General features: G+C 43.7%; 1 protein-coding gene across 1 annotated transcript in view; it reads right to left on the bottom strand.

The window, feature by feature from the left end:
* GXYLT2 (glucoside xylosyltransferase 2) overlaps positions 1–11,143 on the bottom strand; it is a 38,399-nt gene extending 27,256 nt beyond the window's left edge. Inside the window, exon 1 of the mRNA XM_060239556.1 lies at positions 10,631–11,143. Coding sequence (XP_060095539.1) covers positions 10,631–10,935 — 305 coding nt within the window. The 5' untranslated portion in view covers positions 10,936–11,143. The remainder of the gene's footprint in view (positions 1–10,630) is intronic.
* Between the last annotated feature and the right edge of the window lie 4,293 nt (positions 11,144–15,436).

Raw genomic sequence — 15,436 nt, 5'->3', positions numbered from 1 at the left:
GTGCAGGCTGGTGGAGAACTTCTGTCTTCTTCAGACTAACTTCTAGGCCGAATAGCTTGGCAGCCTCTGCAAAGCAGGACGTCATATGCTGCAGAGCTGATACCGAGTGGGAGACGAGTGCAGCATCATCAGCAAACAGTAGCTCTCGGATGAGTTTTTCCATTGTCTTGGAGTGTGCCTTTAGTCGCCTCAGGTTGAATAGGCTGCCATCGGTGCGATAGCGGATGTAGACACCATCGTCCTCATCTAGATCTACTGCGGCTCTTTGAAGCATCATGCTAAAGAAGATCGTAAAGAGAGTTGGCGCGAGAACGCAGCCTTGCTTTACACCTGTGCCTATTGGGAAGGGCTCCGAGAGGTCGTTGCAGTGTCTGACTTGGCCTCGCTGGTCTTCGTGTAGCTGGATGATCATGCTGAGGAACCTTGGGGGACATCCTAAACGTTCCAAGATTTGCCACAGGCCTTTCCTGCTAACGGTATCGAAAGCTTTGGTAAGGTCGACAAAAGTCACATACAGACCCTTGTTCTGTTCCCTGCATTTCTCTTGGAGCTGCCTGAGAACAAATACCATGTCGGTGGTGCTCCTGTTAGCTCTGAAGCCGCACTGGCTCTCTGGGAGGAGTTCTTCTGCAATGGTGGGCACCAGTCTGTTCAGGAGTATTCTGGCAAGGATTTTGCCTGCGATGGAGAGCAGGGTTATCCCCCGGTAGTTGGAGCAGTCTGACTTTTCCCCTTTGTTCTTGTATAGGGTGATGATGATTGCATCGCGAAAGTCCTGTGGTAATTTGCCTTGTTCCCAGCAGGTGACAAGTACTTTGTGAAGTGAGCTATGTAGTACTGTGCCCCCATGCTTCCAGATCTCTGGTGGAATTCCATCAACTCCTGCTGCCTTGCCACTTTTCAGTTGCTTGATGGCTTTAACAGTCTCTTCTAGGGTGGGGATCTCATCCAACTCTGTTTTCACCGGTTGAAGTGGGGTGAGGTGGATTGCTGAATCTTGAACTACGCGGTTGGCGCTGAAGAGAACCTGAAAATACTCTGACCACCGGTTCAGTATGGATGCCTTGTCTGTGAGGAGCACTTGGCCGTCTGCACTATGCAAGGGACTCTGAGCCTGATATGATGGACCATATACTGCCTTCAGGGCTTCGTAGAACCCTCTTAAATCACCAGTGTCTGCACACAGCTGGGTTCTCTCTGCAAGCTTGGTCCACCACTCGTTCTGAATGTCTCGAAGCTTGCGCTGGAGGTTGCTACATGCAGCGCGAAAGGTTGCTTTTTTCCCAGGACAGGAGGGCTGAGCAAGATGTGCTTGGTAGGCAGATCTCTTTTTTGCCAGTAATTCTTGGATCTCTTGATTGTTCTCATCAAACCAGTCCTTGTTCTTCCTTGTGGAGAACCCGAGGACTTCTTCAGAGATCTGCAGGACGGTAGTTTTTAGGTGTTCCCAGAGTGCTTCTGGAGAAGGGTCTGTGGGGCAACTGAGGTCCTCAATTCTTGACTGGAGTTTTGCCTGGAAGGCAGCTTTAACTTCGGCTGACTGGAGGCTGCCAACCTGAAACTTCCTCCGAGGGATACCTCCTTTCCTGGGTGTGGGTTTAAAGTGAAGACGGAGATTGCAGCGTACAAGACGATGATCCGTATGACATTCTGCGCTGGGCATTACTCGGGTGTGTAAGACATCTCGAAGGTCTCTCTGGCGCACCAGAATGTAGTCGATAAGGTGCCAATGCTTGGACCGTGGGTGCATCCAGGTTGTCTTCAGACTGTTCTTCTGCTGGAAGATAGTGTTGGTGATGGTGAGCTGGTGCTCCATGCAGAATTCTAGCAGGAGGCGCCCGTTGTCATTGCAGTTGCCAATGCCGTGTTTGCCAAGTACTCCTTTCCAGGCTTCCGAGTCTTTACCTACTCTGGCATTGAAGTCACCAAAAAAAAATTCCTATGGCCCAAACAGATAAAGGAAAAAGGGAAGAAGAGAAAGACAGAACTGTTTCTCCAAGCATGCAACCATTTTTACAAAGCTGCCATTGTCAGCTCTGACAAAGCTGTCTTTCTTGGCACCGAGTTGCTGGTGTTGGGGTTGGGTGGGGGTTCACTGGAATTCCCCCTCAGGGGATTCCACAGGCCACAGCACAATCTTTCCTCCACCCCATTTATTTCATTTTGGAACTGAACAGAAAAAGATCAGAAAAGCACTCTGCAAAAGAAGGCACTGAAATTCCAACCAACACCAGCTCCCATTGACAGCCCCAACACCTATTTCTGTCTTATATTTGGTCATTAGTAAAAACTTAAATTGCTTGGGTCAAAAAAGTTTGGGACCCCTGCTTTACACTGTTTGCTATAATAATTATCTTTGTCTCTACAAGGTAGTCCCTGGAACACTGACAGCCTAAACAACATACACTTTTTATACTACAACCTGGCAACCCAACCTTTTTGAGCCTGCAGGCACCTATGCAATTCTGACACAGAGCAGTGGGCACAATCACAAAATGGCTGACACAGGCGATGGAGCCAATAACAAAAAAGCTATCATAGGAGAGCCAAAAAAGTCAGGGAGCGAGGTTATAAATAACTCAAATAGTAAAATTCGACATTTCTGGCAAAAGTGCTGTTTAACAGGATGCTTTTTAATCTGCTTAGCCAATCAGAAACCCTGCTGGGCAAATGCCCCACCAAGTCCCTCCCACTTTTTCAAAGTGCTTGATGGGCACCAGGAGAGGCGTTGCTGGGCACCACAGCACTTATAAGCACCACAGTTTGGTGTAGTGGTTAAGTGTGCGGACTCTTATCTGGGAGAACCGGGTTTGATTCCCCACTCCTCCACTTGCACCTGCTGGAATGGCTTTGGGTCAGCCATAGCTCTGGCAGAGGTTGTCCTTGAAAGGGCAGCTACTATGAGAGCCCTCTCCAGCCCCACCCACCTCACAGGGTGTCTGTTGTGGGGGAGGAAGGTAAAGGAGATTGTAAGCCGCTCTGAGACTCTTTGGAGTGGAGGGCGGGATATAAATCCAATATCATCATCATCATCATCATCACCACACTGGGGCCCCTGACCTAGAGAAACATTTCCTAAAAATATCACTTGATACCTGGCATCAAATGTGCAATGGGATGGACTGCACCATCTACTTCTGCCCCTCAAGTGCATCTAGAGTTGCCAGCATCCCCAGCAGTGATGGATTTAGTGCATGTGCATTCTGTGGCAAAAGACCAAGAGGGATTTTTTAATCAAGGCAGTTCACTTCATCTTTAAATAGTTTGAATCCCACCAGTCTCAAGCCATTCTGATTCCAGTTTTTAAAAGCTTTCTGACAAAGATAGGCTTAGAAGTTCTATTGCCTTGTCTTAACCATGTGTGGGACATAATCGGGCATTAGAGTCAACTAGGCTGGCACAGTATGTCACTTTCTGCTTGCTTCCCAAAGATGAAACTGATAACAAATTCTGTTCTTTGGAAATGTGCTTTACAATTTTCATTTGTAAATAAATACTAAGTTGTCTCCACCTCCTATGACAGCCATTTTGTTACTGGCTCCACCTCCTGTGTCAGCCATTTGGTGATTGTGCCCACTGCCCTGTGTCAGAATTGCAAAGCTGCCCACAGGCTCAAAAAGGTTGGCGTGTCAGGCTGTAGTATAAAAGCGTATGTTGCTTAGGCTAATACTAAGCAAAGAAATACTAAGGCTACAATCATGCACACACCTAACAAATGTGCACTGCTGCCTTATACAGAGTCAGATCATTGAGTCTACCAAGGTCAGTACTGTTTACTCTGACCAGAAACACTTCTTCAGGATTTCAGAAGTCTTTTACATCGCCTATGGTCTGACTGTTTTAATTGGATAGAGACTGAATTGAGGACCTTCTGCATTTTAGCTTAGAAATGCTGTGTCTTAATGCATGCAAAGCAGTTGTCCTATCAAGACACAATCTCACCCCTTAACAAGAACCATCCAAATGAACATAAACACAATTCTATGCATGGTTATATTCATTTATTTAGTAGAGCCACCATGGATCAAACACAAGAGACCATTTCCTTACCACCAAATACCTTGTAGCAGCCATACAGCAATTAATTTGAATCCCACTTGTATACTGCTATATGGTATAATCCACCGGTGTCAAACATGGAATTTGAGGACCGAATCTAGCCCCCAAACAACTGCTTTCTTCTCCCTATATCTTGCCTCCTTCTGCATAACAGCTTGCTTTTCAAGGCTTGCTCTTTTGCACATCAGAGCTACTGAGCCAAGCCTCCTTCCTTCTACTAGCTGAGGCTCCTTGTCCCCCCAGTCTCCTGGGGAAGGAAGGAAAGAGCCAGAGCTTCCTTTGCCCAGTTCTCTGGATCCCATGAGAGAAATACAAAGAAAGCATCTTTAAGACCAATGAGTGCTAACGTTTTAAGCATGTTTTAAGTTGTGTTTTTTTTAAAAAAAAAATCTATTTAAGACTATTTAAGAACAGTGTTCTTTATAAAATTTATATCTCTGCTACCTAATCTTAAATAGGTACACACATGGCCCAGCCCAACATGGCTCGGCCCAACAAGGTCTCATTTATGTCAGATCCGACCCTCATGAGTTCAACACCCCTGGTATAATCCTATACGGATCCAGCAGCCCTCAAAAAGGGTCACTATGATGAAATTTCAGAACTTCTGCGGCTCTTGAACTGGCACCATTCTAAAACAATTATTGCATTTATAGAAATATAAATTAACTGTCAGGCCATACAGATCCTCAAGCACAAAAAAGCAACTTTCCCAATCTGCAAAAATGGTCTCAAGAACAGGTAAACACAAAGCTGATCTATGTGTTATAAAGTATTCCTTTCTCCCACATGTAAATCGAAAGACATGTATGGGATGGGATGGGATTTAATTGCTTAGAATCTCCTGTGCACCTGCTGGGCCAACATAGATAGGGACTGTGATGTCCAGAGACAGAATGTTTAAGTTCCCCTCGACACCATTTTCTCAACCTCAAATAGCCTTTGGAAGCAGCTGTTTGCCTAGCTGGGGATACTTATGTGTAACCATTAGTACATGCGAGTTTCCCCAGCAGGGCTAACAGCAGCTCCCTAGTGCCATTTCAGATCTGAAAAATGACATAGGGGTGGGCTTAGTCCTTTGTCCCCATGCTCTGCAGTCCTAATCCAAATTGGACCCAAATGTACCAAGGAATTCAGTTCTGAATTCCCAACAGAAATACTTGTAGCAGCTATGTGGGGCCACAAATAAATTAGCCCCAAGGCTTCTTTCTGCATCCCCTTCCTTCCCAAGAGAGGAGCCTCAGTCAATGGAGAAAATAGAGGTTTTGCTCTGTAGCTCCTGTGCAATTGTGCAAGCCTTGCAAAGCAGGCTGTTACTTCTCAGTATGAAAGTTCCAGACTATTGACTGAGCTGCAATGCTATCACAGTTACAGAACTGAGACTCAAAACTTCCATAAAAATTCAATGCCTTAAACTCCTGGGAACATACATGTGCTTTTTAGCCAATATATAGAATACAACTCACTAAATTTATTCCCACTTTAATCAACAGATCTTCGGAGAATTAACTCCTGCTTTGTATTTAAAAAGGTATATACAGTATGTCACAGAAGTGAGTACACCCCCTCACATTTTGTAGATATTTAAATATATCTTTTCATGTGACAACACTGAAGAAATAACACTTGGCTACAATGTAAAGTAGTGAGTCTACAGCTTGCATAACAGTGTAAATGTGCTGTCCCCTCAGAATTATGCAACACACACCCTTTAATGTCTAAACTGCTGGCAACAAAAGTGAGCACACCCCTAAGTGATAATGTCCAAATGGGGCCCAAAGTGTCAATATTTTATGTGGCCACCATTGTTTTCCAGCACTGTCTTAACCCTCTTGGGCATAGAATTCACCAGAGCTTTATAGGTTGCCACTGGAGTCCTCTTCTACTCCTCCATGATGACGTCACGTAGCTGGTGGATGTTAGAGACCTTGTGCACCTCCACCTTCCATTTCAGGATGCCCCACAGATGCTCAATAGGGTTTAGGTCTGGAGATATGCTTGGCCAGTCCATCACCTTTACCCTCAGCTTCTTTAGCAAGGCAGTGGTCGTTTTGGAGGTGTGTTTGAGGTCGTTATCATGTTGGAATACTGCCCTGCGGCCCAGTCTCCAAAGGGAGGAGATCATGCTCTACTTCAGTATGTCACAGTACATGTTGGCATTCATGGTTCTCTTAATGAACTGTAGCTCCCCAGTGCCGGCAGCACTCATGCAGCCCCAGACCATGACATTCCCACCACCATGCTTGACTGTAGGCAAGACACACTTGTCTTTGTACTCCTCACCTGGTTGCCACCACACATGCTTGACACCATCTGAACCAAATAAGTTTATCTTGGTCTCATCGGATCACAGGACATGGTTCCAGAAATCCATGTCCTTAGTCTGCTTGCCTGCAGCAAACCGTTCTTGTGCATCATCTTTAGAAGAGGCTTCCTTCTGGGACGACAGCCCTGCAGACCAATTTGATGCAGCATGTGGCGTATGGTCTGAGCACTGACAGGCTGACCCCCCACCCCTTCAACCTTTGTAGCAATGCTGGCAGTACTCATACGTCTATTTCCCAAAGCCAACCTCTGGATATGACGCTGAGCACAGGCACTCAACTTCTTTGGTCGACCATGGTGAGGCCTGTTCTGAGTGGAACCTGTCCTGTTAAACAGCTGCATGGTCTTGACCACCGTGCTGCAGCTCAGTTTCAGGGTCTTGGCAATCTTCTTATAGCCTAGGCCATTTTTATGTAGAGCAACAATTCATTTTTTCAGATCCTCAGAGAGTTCATTGCCATGAGGTGCCATGTGGAACTTCCAGTGACCAGTATGAGGAAGTGAGAGCAATAACCTGCTCCCCCCTCACACCTGATACCTTGTACCACTAACGAGTCACATGACACCAGGGAGGGAAAATGGCTACTTGGGCCCCATTTGGACATTATCACTTAGGGGTGTACTCACTTTTGTTGCCAGCAGTTTAGACATTAATGGGTGTGTGTTGCGTAATTCTGAGGGGACAGCACATTTACACTGTTATACAAGCTGTAGACTCACTACTTTACATTGTAGCCAAGTGTCATTTCTTCAGTGTTGTCACCTGAAAAGATATACTTAAATATTTACAAAATGTGAGGGGGTGTACTCACTTCTGTGACATACTGTAACTGAGTGAAAGGTACCATAGTATAAGAAAATGGAGAGCTAGGTACTCTGCATCCCTATTTCTGTATTCTACAGCTTTCTACATTGATTAACAGTCCCTGCCAGCCCAAACTTTGTAAGAAATATTTAAAATAAAACACAGATAAAAATCAAGCTTCAGAACATCAGATTGTACATATTAATTTAAATAGGAAACTCAACCTGTTTACCCTTTCCAGGATAGTTTTTACCGCGTTAGCTCCTCATTCATTTAGCGCTGCTCAAAAGTTCCCTGATAATCTAAGATATATGTTCTGAAGAAAAATGACTTTGGGAGGTACAGTCGCTAATGGAAAATAATCCTGCCTTAATATATCCATTTGAATTCAGTCCGTGAGCCTGTCCTGGTCACAGTAAACATCCCTTGCTCTCAATCAGATACAATGCTGGTAAGAAACCAGATGCATTAATAGGGCAGAGAATAAGATCTTGGAGAATAGGGCAATCTTTCATTCAGGATATCACTGTGAAATCATGAATCAAAGACACACAGGGTTTATTTGATAGATAAGGTCACAGCAATGCTGAAAAGAGACAGGAGCGCAGTCTCCAAGTCCAGAGAAACTACACAGCAATTATCTATACTTTTCTGAATTAAAAATCTATTATTTCCCAGCTTTTCAGTTTCACTTTTTTAAAAACAACAGCAACAACAACATAAAAGCTATAAATTGCAATATGTTTTGCTAACTAAAGTTATATCAAAAAAGAGTCCAATTAATGTCTAAATTAAAGAGAGTGGCCATGCAGTGAATTCTTCAGCGTCATGTTAGCCTTGCTAAGTATAGAAAAAGCTGCATACCTGTCATGACTCCCCCCCCTCCATTTTGATTCACAGGGTGGGGGAGGGAAGACAGCACACATTTAACTTTTAGCATTGACAGTTATTCTGAACTATCACTGAAACTTAAATAGTGGTATTATTGAATGAATGAATTCAGTAAGGGTCTTCATCCACATGAAAGCATACATACATTCTGAATAAAACTCTGTTGGTCTTAAAAGGTGCCACTGGACTCCAACTTTGTTCTGTTGCTACAGACTAACATGGCTGCCCATCTGGATCTATGTTCATGCATCTATTACCTATGCAGGAAGCTGGGACTATCATGGATGGGGAAAATGCATTGTCAGCGCCAACCATTTTCACTGTAGCTCAGATACAGCTTTTTGCAATACTTTGTAATTGCAAAATTTCTCTTAAAAATTTAAAGGGATAAAGTACATTTATACCTCAATCCTAAACAGACCTATGTCTTTCTAATCCCATTTAAATCAGAGGATTTAAAAGAGCATCACTCAGGTAGGACTACAATACAAAGTATCTAGAATATATAACATATAATACAAGAAAGTGTATTTCACTTGACGGACTTTCTTTTGAAGCTGCTGTGTCCTAGCAGGATTATTAATATTATTATATTGATGATGATAATAATAATAATATCCATGCTTAGACACAATGGTTCAAAAGAAAGCCTGTCAAGGGAAACATGCTTTTTAAAAAGGTCTGCTTAAAATTCTGCCTAAATATTACCTTACAAGAGACATCAGTACGCTCAATGAGACTTGAGAATGGGAAACGGGGAGAGGCATAATGCCTGCAGCAGTCTAATATGTTCTAAATGAATGGGGGGGGTGGGAATTGAAGGGGGAAGCACAATATTTCTGTCCTTTACACAACACCATTCTGGAAGTTTTTATGCATCAGTGAGCAAACCCAAGAAAAAGTCTCACTTTGCACAAGGCAATGAAAAATATGTCTGCTCTCACTACTGAAGTGCAGGGTAAATGTTTATTTGGCATGAATACATGGATCAAGAAGCCACGGCATACTCTACTTCACCAGTGATAGTGCACATTTTTTCTGAACTGAAAATTATTTCTGTGTAAGAAAATAATCAAGATTAAGAATAGAGGGGAGCACCATTAGTCTTCAAAATGAATTTATTCAGGACAGCTTTAATTGCTGATCCAGGAAAACCTTTCTGGGAAGGATCTATATTTTTTATCCCATAGCTTCTGGTGGCAGACCAAGTCTTCTGTCATCCATTTCAGTGTATGGGTTGAGAGCTATAGACTAATCTAGTAGATCTCCAAGGGCACATCTCACTTGACATTTTATATTCAGGTATGATACAAAACCTTCTACTGATAAATACTAAATCTTGCTTTTCAGCAAACTCCATGGTTATTAGTGTTGAGAAATGGATCATATCCATCTGTTTGTTGTATTTTAATATAAGAAGAGCCCTACTGGATAAGACCGGTGGTCCACTTAGTCCAACATCTTGTCTCACTCTGTGGCCTCCTCTGAAGGGCTAACAACACAAAATCCTGGACTTTCCACTGATGTTGTCTCCTGGCACTGATATTTAGAGGTTTACTGCCTCTGAATGAGGAGGTTCCATTCAATCACACAGCTAGTAGCCATTAACAGACCTTCCCTCCACAAATCTCTCTAATCCCCTTCTAAAGCTCTTTGCAGTGGCCATCACTACACCCTCTGGGAGCAAATTCCACAGTTTAATCACTTACTGTGTAAAGAAGTATTTCCTTTTGCTCATCCTGAATCTACTGAGAGGGAGAAAAAATTATCTTTGTCAACTCTCTTCACCCCATGCATAATTGTATAAACTTCTATCACATCTCCACCTTAGCCATCTCTACCAAAAGTGTGCATACCTAGTGCATACCCCAACCACAACTCAGCCCTAATACCTGACATCAAAGGGTTGCACTGTGACTCACCACTTTGCATGTAAAAGTTCTCAGATTCAATCCCTGGCATCTCCAGTTACTAGCTGCTATGAAACTCCACAGTGAAGTCTCTGGAGAGCCACTAACCAGCCAGAGTAGACAATACTGACCTTGACAGACCAATGGTCTAACTGTGTCTAAGGCAGCATTATGCATTCCTGTATACCATGGCACATGTCATTATACATAGGCCACATTTTCTGTCACCGACCTGGCACTTACAGCCAAACACAGCTCCCCAGGGAGAAGGAACAGGGCATGCATCTTCTTCCTATGGTGTGGCACTGTGGCATGCATGCTAATCTGTAACTTGTGAAGTGGCTCTAGCCCCCCACATTCTTGCAACTCGTTTCCATAGAAAACAATGGAACTTTCATGGAATTCTTGTCAGGATAAGGCTTCTGGGAGGCAAAGCCCACTTCCTTGGGTGGGAGGGCTGACATGCTGAGGAACACCATTTCTTTTCCAAGTTGAGGCTGGAGCTTCCAGAGGCCCCTCTCTGCAAAACGCCCAGCCCACCCTCCCAGACTCAAACATACAGTCCCTAATTCGTGGCCATCGACATACAAAAGACAATGCGCGCAAAGGAGGGGGGGGGGAGCAGCGAATGCGGCTTTACCTAACGTTTGCAAACTTCCCTCTGGCAGCGCTCCGTTTGCCTGGCTTTTTGTGGAGACGTGGCTCCCGCCTGGAAACCTGAGCTGCCTCTTCCTCTTGCTCCGCTGCTGCAGGCGGGACAGGTCGGAAATGCGCCCGGAGCGCCGGAGCCACCAAGTCCGCCCCCGGCCCAGAGGAAACGAGAGCCAAGCGATTCCCTTTGGCAACTTTCAACGGCGGCTCGTCCGCGTTGCCCACGAAGAGGTAAAGCAAGAGCAGGATGCCCAGGCAGAGCGCCAGGGCCACCACTTTGCAGTAGAGTTTCATGATGCGCCAGGCAGCCTCAGCCCCGCGGAGACGCCGCCGCCTCGCCCCTCAGCATCCTCCTCCCGCTGCCGCCGCTCGCACGCTCGCTGGCAAATTGGATCCAGCCTTGACATTTTAAAGCTGCTTTTTCGCTGCCCGAGGCATTGTGCGAAAGGAGGGAGTTGGTGGCGCACAGCGCCACGCTCGCTCGACTCCGAGAGCGGCGGCCGGGGCAGCGACGAGGGAGGGAGAGGAGGAGCGAGTGTCGCCCCTACCGTAAAGTTCAGAATAGCGCCTCCCCCAATTATGTCCTCAAGGAATCGGTTCCATCTAGACCGGAAAAGTTTATTCAGACTGTGAGTTTTCGTGTGCCATGCACGCTTTGTCAAACAGGATGGAATCAGACTTGAACAGCAAATTACAATATAACGTATATATATATATATATATATATATATATATATATATATATATATATATATATATATATATATATATATATATTTGATTCTATTGTATGTATGTATATTGTGTGTGTGTATATATATAAAACATTTGATAAAACATTTGATTCTATTGTATGTATGTATGTGTGTATATATATATATACATACATATATACATACATATATATATATATATATACACCCACACACACATAATATTAATGTTTGCAAATGTTAAAACATTTGATTCTGTTGTATGTATATTGTGTGTGTGTGTGTATACACACACACACACACGCAATATACATACAATAGAATCAAATGTTTTAACATTTGCAAATAGAAATAACAAGCTAAGTTCATGAGGTCATTATAGTTTAGTTTCAATTCCGGGACAAAACAGGCAAATAAATGTCAGTGTTACTTGTATTAGCACACACGCACACAAAGTGTATATACTTTGTCAAACAGGATGGAATCAGACTTGCTTGTCTATATATAGACAGGCAAGTCTGATTCCATCCTGTTTGACAAAGTGTGCATGCACATGAAAGCTCACAGCCTGAATAAAACTTTGCTGGTCTTAAAGGTGCTATTGAACTCTGTTACATTGCTTCAGAGCAACACAGCTACCCCCCTGGATGCATCTAGACCAGAGTTCTTCACTGTACATCCACTTACCATGCACCAAATAGGCATCATTACGATGGAATATTGTCACAGGTTAACAAATAGGTTATAAAAACAGCACAGCAGGGGAGTCAATTTTATATGCAAATCCTGGTGGATAGCTAGCTGTGTTGGTCTGGGGCAACACAACAAAGTCTGATTCCTGTGGCACCTGTAAGACCAACAAAATTTTATTCACTGTATGAGTTTTCAGATATCTGAGGAAGTGTGCTTGCACACAAAAGCTCGTATCTTGAATAAAACTTTGTTTGTTTTAAGTTACAGGAGCCACTGGACTCAAACTTTATATGTAGTGAGTTATGAATGATATAACTTATGTATATATACAGATTTTATGTGTAAATTCAAGGAGACCCTTGTGTCTGGTAGCCATTAGCCAACTATTTAATGTTAGGCTTGGTTCCTGTGTGCTATGTGTAGGATTGCCAGTGTGAAATACTGGGAGAGGAGGGCTGGGTTTGGGGAGGGACGTCATGCCATAGAGTCACTGTGAGGGACCCAGTCTGAGGCTTTACTCAGGAGGGCGACCACTTTAATTTCTCCCCGGTCACCTTCCCTCAGTCCCCCAGTAACACTCCCAGAAATCCTGTCAGAACTCTTAATAATTGGCATCAGACAGTTTTAAAGGCAAAAACCACAAAATATTTATTAGGTAACAAAAGGCAAGGGAGAGGGATGAAATAATATTGATTATGACTGTTCAATACACAGAAGGCAAATCAGTTGGCAGTGGGTTGGCAGAATAAAACAATTACAGAGAGTAGAGACTAATCAGGCTGAGCTAAAATATAACACTACCATGGCAGAATATCTTTAAAATAAACAATAAACCAGGCAGGTTTTAGAGTCCCACTAGACTCTACTTCACACAGGCTGTCTGTGCCTTCTGGGCACTCAGAATGCTGTTTCTTCAGATGTTTTACCATAACTTAGGCAGTACCAAATCATATAAATAACAAACTTCAATCATTCTTCCACACACACATAGAGAACTCCTGACTGGCGTCAGTATTCTCCCTCACAGACCCTTTCACACTAGCTATCTTTCAGGACTTGCACCCCTCAATACTGATGCGTCTCAGCCCCACAGCCAGTCCTCTGGTCTGAGTCTTGGGTACCTCTGCTGACCACCAGAATCCAGTTCTCCCCTCACTATGTAATTGTGTGATCTAGTTTGTACTTGGAGATTGCCTGATGCACTGGCAAAATCTCCCTCTCTTCCTTTCTTACCACTGCATCATTCACCAGCAAGTTTTGGCAAGCAAGAGACTCAATACAAAGAATGTCATGGACATCACTTTCAAAATTGTAAATTCAGTTCGTGGAAGATCACTTCAAAGATGGCTTTTCAAACTTACTCTTGATGAAGGGGCAACGGAAATCATTTTGCACACAGATGTAACATGGCTAAGTAGGCACAAATTTCTGCAAAGATTTCGTGATTTGCTGAATGAAATAAGAAGGTTTTTGAAGGAGAGGGGAGATGACAAAGCAGAGTTGGAAGATGAGGAGTGGTTATGTGATCTGGCATTTCTTGCTGACTTTACAGGCAAACTAAGTGATATGAACATTGAACTACTACAAGGTAAAAACAAATGCATTGGCGAGTACAGTTTCATCTTACAAGAGCAAATTTGAGCTAATGATGACTGACCTTGCAAACAACACTTTTGATCATTTTCCTAATACACAGGACCATCTGGGACAATATCCAAATTTTGTTTTTCAGAACAAGAAGTATGTGACAAAAATCTGCTCTGTTATCCAGGAATTCGAAAAAAGATTCTGTGACTTCCAAAGAATTGAAAAAGTTGTGGAGTACTTGTCGTACCCATTCAAAGCAGATATGGACATTAAGGAACTGCAGCTGCTATCAGTAAAAATTACTCATTGAACAAGGCATCTCTTGAAAACGAAATAGTAACCCTTAAAAAGACCCGTGCTGAGCAAGAATCATTTTGGAAGCTAGTGCCTAGAGACAAATTTCCCAACTTGAGAAGATGCAGTGAAGCTGTACACTCCTGTTTCGGTTCAACTTATTTGTGTGAATCTGTGTTTTCCCATCAGAAAATGACAAAGAGTACACAACGTTCCAACATGACAGATGAACATCTCCAGGATTCCCTGAGACTGGCCCTCACACAATATTCACCTAACTTCAAAAAGCTGGTGGATGAAATGCAGGCTCAGACGTCTCACTAATTAGCAAGAGCAAAGTTTTAAAGATTGCCAAGATCAGCCTGGATCAATACTTGACCTACATTTAACACAAATTACTTAATAAAAGTTAAATTAAGTTATTAAGACAGTTAAAGAAAGTTATAACAATAAAAATTTAAGAAAAACTGTTTGCAGTTCTTTCTGGATCTTTGTCTCTCTGTTTTGTTTTTGCTTATTTTGCTTACCAGTAAATGACAGAAGGAGCATTGTAAATGGGGGGGGGCAGTGGAACTCAATTTTGGTGGGTTAAAATCTAATGCGAAACTAATTTAAAACTTAATTTTCGTGGTGGTAGATCACCAGCACTTTTGTCCAGAAAAAATAGATCACAACCTGTTCAAAGTTGAACATGCCTGCTCTATATGATCAGAAAGCTACATATATGCTCATCTCATCTCCACACCCTTTCTTCTGTTGGCTGTTCAGTTACAGAGAGGTAGCAAACTCGTTAAAGGCTGACAAGCTGAGCACATTCACTTATTCCCTCCTGATTGTGAACTCCTCTTCCCTGCTGAGATTTGGGTGTTTGGTGGACACAGGGTTCTGAGCCATTCTGTCTCTCTGCTCATGCCCAGGGCCGGATCGCCCACTAGGCAAACTAGGTGATTGCCTAGGATGCTGGGAGGTGAAGGCGCCAAATTGGGCTCCCCCCCCCCTGGTGTCCATGGCAAACGCCTAGTTTGCCTGCCTACCTTCCTCCTCCCCGCCCCCCCACTTCCTTCACAGTGCTGCAAGCCAGCACCACACTCCGTTGCCCCCCGCCGCAGCTGCTCCTTACTGGCTTTGATGCGGCTGGCGCAGCTTCTAATCCTTTGAAGAGCCCATGAGAGGAGACTTCATTCCCCCTCACTCCCTGTTCCAGCACCTGTCATTTCCTCAGAAATGCCCTTTTCTGGGTGCACTTTCTTTGGGTGGCTGTAACTCAGACCCTGTAAATCTAATTCTCACCAAGCTTGGAGGGCAGGTAGAGGAGAGTTAGCTGGAAATCCCTTGTTAACTCTCCCTCTAGGATGCTGTGGAGGGTCCTGTACCTGCATCACGAACTTCACAAACTGAACCAGTTTGTCTAGTGGTGAAAAGTTTGTGATGGTCTGTGGTTCGCAAGCCACACACACCACAAACCAAACTGCATCTTCCCAGTTTGTGCCCATCCCTAATGGTTAGCA

This window comes from Heteronotia binoei, chromosome 5 (genome assembly GCF_032191835.1).
Source record: "Heteronotia binoei isolate CCM8104 ecotype False Entrance Well chromosome 5, APGP_CSIRO_Hbin_v1, whole genome shotgun sequence".
NCBI lineage: Eukaryota > Metazoa > Chordata > Lepidosauria > Squamata > Gekkonidae > Heteronotia > Heteronotia binoei.
This window is presented reverse-complemented; position numbering and strand designations above follow the sequence as displayed.